The sequence below is a fragment of the Macaca thibetana genome, chromosome 4 (genome assembly GCF_024542745.1).
Source record: "Macaca thibetana thibetana isolate TM-01 chromosome 4, ASM2454274v1, whole genome shotgun sequence".
In the NCBI taxonomy this organism is placed as follows: domain Eukaryota; kingdom Metazoa; phylum Chordata; class Mammalia; order Primates; family Cercopithecidae; genus Macaca; species Macaca thibetana.
The window spans coordinates 142,543,807-142,554,250 of NC_065581.1; the positions used below are offsets into that span (position 1 = coordinate 142,543,807).

The 10,444-nt window shown below is 37.1% G+C and overlaps 1 protein-coding gene across 2 annotated transcripts; it reads right to left on the reverse strand.

The window, feature by feature from the left end:
* Nucleotides 1-1,432: 1,432 nt before the first annotated feature.
* FABP7 (fatty acid binding protein 7) lies at nucleotides 1,433-5,868 on the reverse strand. Of its 2 annotated transcripts, XM_050786387.1 has the most exons (4): nucleotides 5,673-5,856; nucleotides 5,079-5,251; nucleotides 4,329-4,430; nucleotides 1,433-1,787 (listed from the first exon to the last, which is right to left on the reverse strand). In XM_050786387.1, the coding sequence occupies exons 1-4, from the start codon at nucleotides 5,743-5,745 to the stop codon at nucleotides 1,737-1,739; spliced, it is 399 nt and encodes a 132-aa protein (XP_050642344.1). In that variant the 5' UTR covers nucleotides 5,746-5,856; the 3' UTR covers nucleotides 1,433-1,736. The 2 variants fall into 2 exon arrangements, with proteins under 2 accessions (XP_050642344.1, XP_050642343.1); XM_050786386.1 differs by lacking the exon at nucleotides 1,433-1,787 and having other exon boundaries at nucleotides 2,610-4,430; nucleotides 5,673-5,868.
* Between the last annotated feature and the right edge of the window lie 4,576 nt (nucleotides 5,869-10,444).

The window sequence follows — 10,444 nt, forward strand, 5'->3', positions numbered from 1 at the left end:
GTCTTGCACTCCTGACCTCACGTGATCCACCTGCCTCAGCCCCCCAAAGTGCTGGTGCTAGGATTACAAGTGTGAGCTGCCTTGCCCAGCCAGTTAATTGAACTTTGAATTAATTTATAAAAACTTGCTGAAAACACTGGGCTGATTAAAAATAAATACAGTATTACATGTAAGTGCTGAAATAAATTTACCTCCCTTGCCTCCCAAGAGACTAACAAAGAAAAAGAATAATCAAGGATAATAAAATCTTGTGTTTTTGTTTCAGAAGAAAAGTTAGCTGAAATATTAATTTTGGAGAGGAAAAAGAGGGAAATATTGCAAGATTTGCAGCTCTCAATATTATTTACTAGTCATGAGAATTTGGACATGCAAATCTAACCTTCAATTTCCTTATTGGTAAAGTAAAAATAAATAATACCTGCCTTCTTGCTAAACATTGTACAGTTGAGAAAATGTATAAAAAGTGTTTCGTAAATGATGAAATATGTAATAATATTTGTTTGTTTGTATTTCACAAATTCAGACCCTAGCCAGATACAAACAGGTATTTAATTTGGTTTGGTCAACTCAATCACCTTCCCTTTCTTCATCCTACCCTGCTCCCCCCACCCTGAAATTTTCAGTGTCTTTATGCACAACACTCCATTTGCACTCTCACTGACTTTATCCAACCCAGTTTGGTTGTCTGGAGAAACATTTTTTATAATCCAGGATAAAATTCACTCCCTTTTCCTATTACCTTTCAATAAGAAATTTTGATTACATGATATTTTTATTATATTTACCTTTTAATAAGACATTTTGATATACATCATTTTGTTTCTTCAAACTGTTTCTTCTAAAGACACCACTTCCACTGGGCGCAGTGGCTCATGCCTGTAATCCCAGCACTTGGCAAGGCCAAGGCGGGTGGATCACCTGGGGTCAGAAGTTCAAGACCAGCCCGGTCAACATGGTGAAACCCCGTCTCTACTAAATATACAAAAATTGGTCATATGTGCTGGCAGGCACCTGTAATCCCAGCTACTCAGGAGGCTGAGGCAGGAGAATTGCTTGAACCCAGGAGGCAGAGGTTGCAGTGAGCCGAGATGGCGCTACTGCACTCCAGCCAGGGCGACAAGAGTGAAACTTCATCTCAAAAAAAGAAAAGAAAAGAAAAAAGACACCACTTCCATAGCCCAACCCACTGTACAAGGCATCTCTGGGTCCTGGCCAAATGAATTTAACTATCACAGATTCTTCATGGAAGGTTCAACCAAAAGTGTGGCATTTTCGTATTTTCTAAGGCTTTTGTTTATTTTTTAAATTAATATTTTAAACAAAGTGCTACCTTTTTCAGCCTTATTTATGCTGTAAGAGTGACTATTTTAATTAAAATTGTCTTAATATAGAGTTCTTAGCCAGATTAATGATATTAAAAACAACAACAAAATTTCACATGTAAGATTTTTATTCAAATTTGATTTACATTCCAAAAGAAATTATAAAATATATTCAGTTGTTTATTAAAAAAAGGGGAGGGACAAAACTTTAATTCAAATTATAAAACATGATAAATTTTCAGATTAAAATTGGGCTAGTTGCTTGGAGTAACAAGCTTTTAAATCATGATTTTGCACTTCCACACCAAGGATAATCTTCTAATTAATGATCAGCCATGCTGTAATAGGATAGCACGGAGACTTGAGGAAAGAGAAAAACTGAAGAGCTCTTCCAAGCCCAGACCAGGAACTTTTTTATGCCTTCTCATAGTGGCGAACAGCAACCACATCACCAAAAGTAAGGGTCTGCAAGGTTCAAAAGATAATCAAATCTTTTTATACAGGAACATCAGTCACTGAATTTTAAAGATCATCATATATGTAATCTAAGTATCATGCGAAAGAATGACATTTACAAACATTAAATGCTGCATAAGCATTTTACATCTTGAAACGAGATGCTATATTGTTATATAGTTTATGTCTCTGAAATGAGAATGAAGCAAAAACTGAGATTAGCAATTTAGATTCAGGTCAAAAGAATTTCTTTAGCCTTAAATTATCAGGGTAACTGAGCAGATTAAGTGTGGGAAATGGAGTGTCTATATTCTTTTCTCAGCTATCTGCTTTAAAAGTGAATGAGTTGTATAATAGGTTTACGTAACAGTTTTCAATTCATAACCTAGATAAATTTTGAACAGTCATTAGAAAATCCAATCATTTGAGCTGATGGTATTTGGAATGACTTGTTCCAAACTCAAGAGGAAAATGTAAAGGTACAAATGTTCTTCTTGCTTTGGTTGTCATGGCTTAGCCTATGTGAACCCAGGTAGGTAGCTGGATAGGATGTGGAACATCAGCTCCATTACTCTAATGTCAAATCTAACTTGAAGAGTTGCTATAAAGCCACTTTACAGAACTTAGGGGGTTTTAGTGCTCATTGTTTTCATGTATTGATGGGATGTTCAGGAGTATAGTGTATCCTTGTAGTCTATTGCTTTAATCTTCCTTTTTGAACTCAATCTTGCCTGATCATAGTCACGCATGCCACGGTTGAGCTATCTACTTTTCTGTGTTCAAGAAAAAAAAATGGAGGTAAAAGCATAAAGGAGAACTTCAGAGCGAATCTTTTAGAAATGAGTCCTTTCTTTTGTCGATTGTTGCCAAAGAATGTGAGCAAATATCCTTTAACATGAAAGGAAAACTGTCCCTCTGCTCCCCACCTCCATCTCCACAGAAGCATGAATATCTCAGTGTAGAACAGTGCTCATTGCAGTAGTCAAATGGAGAAGGAAACATGAGTCCCCATTCTTAAACAACAAAACTTTCTCTGCTGTCATCTTACAAGGACTGTGTAAAGCATTCTCACACCCTCCTCCAAAATTGAATGAGCCTACCCACCTATGTCAGTATCATCAATATACCCTTGCAGGTCACACAAAAAGTGTCTGAGGAGGGCTTGGTCAAGGCATAATATTTCTTCTCGTTTGTGATACTACTCCCTCATTAGAGAAATTATTTGTTAATTATTTTGTGTTTGATCAATTTAGGACAAAAACATATAGGGAAAAAGTCTTGTAAAGGTGGAGTCAGAAATGGATCAGAGTGATAGAACTGTAAGCCCAACAACCTCAAGGATTGCCAGGAGCCACCCAGGAAGTAGGAAGAAGCAAGGGAGGGGACCTGCAGAAGGACAGTGGCACTAAGGTCGCCTTGATTTCAGGGATCTAGACTTCAGAACTAAGAAAATTCACTTTTGTTGTTTTAAGTCACCAAGTTTGTGGTACTTTGTTGTGGCAGCCTTAGGACACTAATACACCCTCTTTTACAGATAATTCCTAGTAAGTAAGAAGAGGGTGATTGAAAAAAATATTTTTAATGGCCACCTAGTATTAAACAAATGTGTTTAAAAGGCATATTATGCATTCGAGAAAAAACTAGAAAGAAGTAACAACAAAATGGTTCTCTACGGGAGTCAGGAGCCTTGGCGCAGGCCTGTAATTCCAGCACTTTGGGAGGCCGAGGCAGGAGGCAGGAGCATCACTTTGAGCTCAAGAGTTGTAGACCAGCTTGGGCAACATGGCGAAACCCCGTCTCTACAAAAATATTAAAAAAATAACCTGGCGTTGGTGGCTTGCACCTATAGTCCCAGCCACTCGGGAGACTGAGGTTGTTGAATCGCTTGAGCCCATGAAGTGCAGGTTGCAGTGAGCCGAGATTGCACCCCTACACTCCAGTCTGGGTGACAGAGCAAGACTTCATCTCAAAAAAAAAAAAAAAAAAAAAAAAAAAAAGGTTATCTCTGATGAGAAATTAGAGAGGATTTTAACTTTTTTGTTATACTTTTCTGTTATATTCTAAATTATCTGCACTGAACTTTTGTAACTTTATAAATTAAAATATAAACTGTTTAAAGAAACAGCTATAAAGTCTTTATAAACCTATAAAGTCATCTGTCTGAGATTCTCTTATAATAGCAATTATCTTTATATATTTCAGTGATTATGGGCTTTATATTTAAATTTTATTTGAGAGACATCCATAGTTACCCTACAAAAAAATCTTTTGACACAGTTGTAGGCAAATCAATGGCAACTTTTATTTTTTTAACTACACATGAAATGTTCTTTTTCTGCAATCAAAATCGTTGAGCTGAAGAAGACAATTAACTAGGATCTTTTTGTTTCCCCTGTTTTATATATAGTTAAAGAACCTTGCCAGTGATGTATTATTAAAGAAGGAAGGAAGGAGGAAGAATGGAAGGGGGAGGAAGGAAGAGGGAAGGAGGTGAAAGGTGTGGGGAGAGGAGTAAAAAACAAGGAAGAATGGAGAATTGTCATTACTTACCATAACCATTTTGCCATCCTTAATTTCTCTTACAAAATTTGTTTCTTTGCCATCCCATTTCTGTACATGAACAAGTTTGTCTCCATCCAGGCTAACAACAGACTGAGACCAACAATGAAATGCAAAACATAGCAATAAATAAATTCAGATTTCTGATACGGAAGACAAATGATGTGATTTTTGAAAGAATTGTGTAATTGAATAAATCATGATCAATTAATTATCCTATTGTTATTTCTATTACTTCTAGATTATTATGTAAATTTGAATAATTCATAATTTGATTAAAAATACACATCTAAATACAAAAATTTAATATTTTAAAAACAAAAATCCTAAACTAGTGCTTTGCAGCTAGTCGTCCTTCTAAAGAAAGCCTTAGAATGAGGCAAACTGCCCATTTAGTCAATCTGAGGCAACCTGGGGAATTAAACAAAATGCACTCTTTCTTTGAAACAAACTTTATTAAATGTTTTCTGAAATACAAGCTTGATATAAAATGTGAACAGTATATGGTAAGAGACAAATACAATTGAGATTTATGCTGTAGCAAGTACCCATTGTTCAAAATATAACATATGCACACTAAACTAACTTTGGTGTATTTCTCCTTGGATTGAAATATTGAAAATATTCTACACTTTCCAACATCTTAAAAAAAAAAATCCATGCATTGGAATCTTTATCTTTATTCCCCCCTCCCTGGAGAAGAAGAGTTTCTTCTTCTCTGGAGAAGAAGCAGTTTCTCACCTTACAGTTTCTATCATCTGCAGTGGTTTCATCAAACTCTTCTCCCAGGTGGAAACTAATCTCCGTGTTCTTGAATGTGCTGAGAGTCCTGATGACCACTTTGTCTCCTTCCTGACTGATAATTACTGTTGGTTTGGTCACATTTCCCACCTGCCTAGTGGCAAAGCCCACGCCTAAAATAGCAAAGGGAACAGTACAGTCTGCAGCAACTTCCAAAATAACTCACAAAGCAAGAATCTGCTTTCTGATTCTGGAATCCAGGTTCTAAAGTGTAAGTTTCATTAGAATATGATTAGCCATTAATCATGTAAAACACTACTGTAATCATAAGTGGATGCAGAAGAAAACCAAAAAAGTCAGAGAAGCCTCACTTTCTCCACAGAATAGCAGATGCTCTGTGTTTTTGGCCCTGGGTAAGAAGGCAAACAAGTGCCACATTAAAAATCCATTCAGTGGCAAATGCATAGCCTAGCATCTGATCAGGACAACGTGATCTGTCTTTGCCTCTTGCTGACCTGAGGAGTGAAAAATGGAATCTGCAAGTATCTAAAGCAGCACGATAAGAAGAGAACAGCCGTTCTTATTGTTACCTACCTAGAGCCTTCATGTACTCATCAAAGTTCTGACTGTCGGTCAGCTTCCAGGTAGCACAGAAAGCCTCCACCATCCTTGCCCTTTCCCCTCTTTAGAGACAGGAGCGAGGATCTTCTGGTCTAATTGCCACTGCAGCTCAGAAGACCCTTTACACATCAGCAAGCAGCTCCTGCCTTCTTATTTGGAAAGAGAGTGGGCAAAAATCCAATGATTTAAATTGCAAACACACCCCTCCAGTGTCCCTCTCTCCAAGAGGCTGTCACAGAGGGAGGAGAAGGGAAGGAGCGCTCGGAGTGAAGCTCCAATCCTCTTTGTGATTGGCTCAGGCCACTGGGTTAGCGGAGTAGGTCGAGTTCCTCCCAATCCTCACACTACAGCCCTTATGCCTGAGAAAGCTCTGCAGGGATTCAATGGGGCTGGAGGCAGGGAACGGGAAAATGAGAGAAGGTCTTTCAAGTTCAGTGAGAGAAAACTTGGCAAAGGCAATCTCAGAGTGCAAGGAAAGAAAGAAGATGCACAATGGGGCATTCAGATTGATTTCCGTTAATGGCAAAGCTGGTCACAAATGAGGACCCCCTTAAAGAAAACCACTGAAATGCCAGACTTTGCAGACAAAGGAGAGTGAATAGTGTGTGTTATTTTCTCTCATCGTTACAGGGAGAGCACAATGCAAGCTAGAGTATGCCAAACTGAAAAAGAGGAGGGGGAGGAGGTGTAAATGCCTTCCCTAGATATATTGCTTGAAGGCTACTCTGACTGTCAATGAGGAAGCACACTAATTTGGGTCCTTTCCCAACACAAACCGAGAGAATTTAAAGATCCCGTTGTCCTTTCTAAAAATGTGAGAGCAAGACTGAGTTGGAAAAGCGATCTAAGGAAGAGTATGGTTAGGACTTACTAATGAGGTACAAAAATAAAAGAATGCTCTTCCCCCATCTCCTTGAATAGATTATAGAATCCATGTGGAAAAACTGGACAGAAGATTATTTGTAAGACTTTAAATTACCTGCATTCTAGGACATTTTGATTTCCTGAGGCCACATCTACATAAATACAATCTGTGTCCATTGTACATTGTTGGGAGTTAATGATGGGGAAGGGCAGGAACTGGAGGAGCAGTAGGAATCAGAAGAACTTTGTTTCAATTTGCCCTGACTCGGGGTTCCCCAAGAATGGCAAATACCTTGAGGGTTCTAAGTAGAGTATTTAAAGGAAGTCTCTGAAACTCCCCTTCACCCAAAGAGATTCCTTCCTGCCTTACTGGTGCGGACCAGCAATGAAAGCAGTTTACCTGCCTCTCCTGGGGACAGAGCAGGAGAATCCCACTTGGTATTCCCTCCCCTTCTCTCTCCCCTGCCAATTAAACTGCAGCCCAGCACATTTCTACCCAATCCACACCAGATCCAACAGATAAGGCTCGGAAGGCCTCCTACCCTAACTGGCGCCTACATGCGTCTTCTTTGGTGTCTCAAGGGTGCTTGTTTAATAAAAACTGTAGTCTTCCTTCACAACTGCTTTTCTTCCAATTTTCACTTTATTTGTGACTGATACCACCATGCACCTAACTGTACAAGCCAGAGACCTCTGAATCATTTCTAATACTTTACCACTGAAATCAAACTTGATGGCAAGGCCTATCTCTTTTGCTTTGTTACCAGAAAAACCAAACTCTGTAAAACATTTTACAGAAGTTTACTCTGAACCAATGTGAGCAACTGAGGCCCGGGGAAAACACAAACCGGAGAAGTCTTGAGAAAGTGATCCCAAGGCAGTCAGATTATAGTTTGGTTTTATACATTTTAGGGAGCCAGGAAGTGCAGTCAAAAATATAAATCAATATATGGAAGGCATACATTGGTTCAGCTAAAAAAGCTGGGATATCTTGAAGCTGAGGGCTTATAAATTATGGATGAGTTCAGAGATTCTTTAATTTGCACTTGGTTAAAGGAGTAAGGCTCTGTCTAAAACTTGGAGTCCACATAAAAAGTTTATTTTATTTATTTATTTATTTATTTATTTATTTATTGAGACAGGGTCTTGCTCTGTCACCCAGGCTGGAGTGCAGCGGCGTGATCTCAGCTCACAGCATCCTCCACGCCTCAAGCAATCCTCCCACATTCAGCCCTCTTGAGTAGTTGGGACAACAGATATGTACCACCATGCCTGGCTATTTTTTTGTATTTTTAGTAGAGTCAAGGTCTTGCCATGTTGCCCAGGCTGGACATAAAGAAACGTTTTAAATTAACATAAGGATGCGATGTAGCAAGATTAATGGCCTAATTCTTGCTTTGCATTACCTTAGATCTTGTTATAGTTTGGTGTCTTATTGCCACAAAGAGTCTGTTTTGTCAGTTTCATAATCTCTATTTTAACATGAATCCCTGTCAGTTGTTCTATATTCCAAAAAGTCAGAAGTATATCTGACTTCCCTTACTTTTATGGCCAGGAATTCAGGTTTTAAGGTTTTTTTTTGGGGGGGAGGGGGTCTGTTGGCCAAAAGGGGGTCTGCTCCGTATGTGGGAGTGCTTAGGATTTTATTTTCAGTTTACAGCTAAAATTCAGATGACTGTTTCATCTATGCAAACTATTTCTCTAGTAAAGATTCTCAAACTGAGTTGTTTTGTTACAAATTATTGCTATATGTTTCATCTAATAAAACACGTTTAAAGTGGTAGAATGTGTAAGTATTGTTCTAAAATATAATATATCATTTCCTTTTTGTATTCTAAGAACATAAAATTGTTGAGAGCAGGAACCATGTATTATACATCTTTATCTTAGCCCTTTATAGATCACAACTGAGTGCTGAAATATTTGTGCATACCCATTTATTTCTTCCACTCTCTAGATAAAGAATATGAGATGGTGACATATTTATTCGTGGAGCATATATTCCTGCAATTCTGATTCCTTTAAACTTTATCAAAAACACGAAAGCCCCACAATTTAGAGGCAGGTTTTTTTTTTGGTTGCATATTAATCTTGTAATAGGCAGAAAAGAATGCATGTTGCCATACAGATATCTGTAATAGAAATTTTAGAAAAAGCCAATTAATTATTTTTTAATTAATCATTTATAGATACATAATAGTTGTGCATATTTATGAGGTACCTATGATATTTGGATGCAAGCATACATGAGTAATGATTGAATCTGGGTAATTACGATATTTATCACCTCATTCATCATTTCTTTTTGTTGGGAACATTCTAAATATTCTTTTCTAGCTATTTTGAAAAATGCTATACACTATTGTTAGCTATAGTAAACCTGTTGTGGTATCAAAGGCTGGAACTTATTAATTCCACCTAACGGTGTTTTTGTACCCATTAACCATTCCCTCTTCATCCCATGTTCCTGACTACATTTCCCAGCCTCTTGTAACCATCGTTCTATTCACTACCTTCATGAGATTAATTTTTTTAGCTCCCACATATAAGTTAAAACATGTGATATTTCTCTTTCTCTGCATGGCTTAGTTTGCTTGATATCCTCCAGCTCCATCCATGTTGTGGCAAATGACAACTTTCCTTCTTTTTTTTGTGGCTGAATAATATTTCATTGTGTATATATGCCACATTTTCTTTATCCATTCATCCATTGATGCACAGTTGATTCCAAATCTTGGCTATTGTAACTAGTGCTGTAATAAACATGAAAGCACAGATATCTCTTTTGATATACTGATTTTCTTTGTTTTGGATATATACACCACAGTGGGATTATTGGATCATGTGTTAGTTCTAGTTTAAGTTTTTTGAGGAACCTCCATATTATTTTCCATAGTGGCTGATCTACATTCCCAACAACAGTGTATAAGCATTGCCCCTTTATCAACATTCTTATTGTCTTTTTGATAATAGCCTTTTTAACTGGGATGAGGTGATATCTCAGTGTGGTTTTGATTTGTATTTCCCTAATAATTAGTGATATTGAGTATTTTTCATATGTCTGTTGTCCATTTTTATCTCTTCTTTGAGAAATATCTATTCAGATCTTTTGCCAATTTTCAATCAGATAATTTGATTTTTATTTTATTTTATTTTATTTTTGCTATTCAATCATTTGAATCCCTTATATCTTCCCTTATTGGATGGACAGTTTCCAAATATTTTCTTCCATTCTGTAAGTTTTCTCTTCGCTTTGTTTAGTGTTTGTTTTGTTTTTGTTGTACAGAGCTTTCCAACTTGATATAGTCCTATTTGTCAATTTTTGCTATGGTTGCCTGTGCATTTGAGGTCTTAAAAAATCTGTATCAAACCAATGTCCTGAAGTATTTTACCAATGTTTTCTGGTAGTAGTTTCATAGTTTCAGGTCTTACATGTAAGTCTATGATTCATTTTAATTTGATTTTCATATACAGTGAGAGATAGGGGTCTAATTTCATTATTCTGCATATGGTTATCGAGTTTTCCAACACCATTTATTGAAGTGATCATCCTTCCCACAGTGTATGTTCTTGGCACCTTTGTTGAAAATAAGTTAACTGTAAATACAAAAACTTATTTCTGGGTTCTCTATTCAGTTCCATTGGTCTATGTGTCTGTTTTTATGCCAGTACCATGCACTTTTTGTTACTATAGCTTTGTAGTATCTTTTGAAGTCAGGTACTGTGACGCTTCCATGTGTTCTTTTTGCTTTGCTCATTTTACTTAGGATAGCTTTGACTATGTGGAGTCTTATGTAATTGTATATGAATTTTAGGGGTTTTTTTTCTATGAAGAATGTCATTGGTATTTTAAGAGAGAGTGCATTTGTAGATCATTTTGG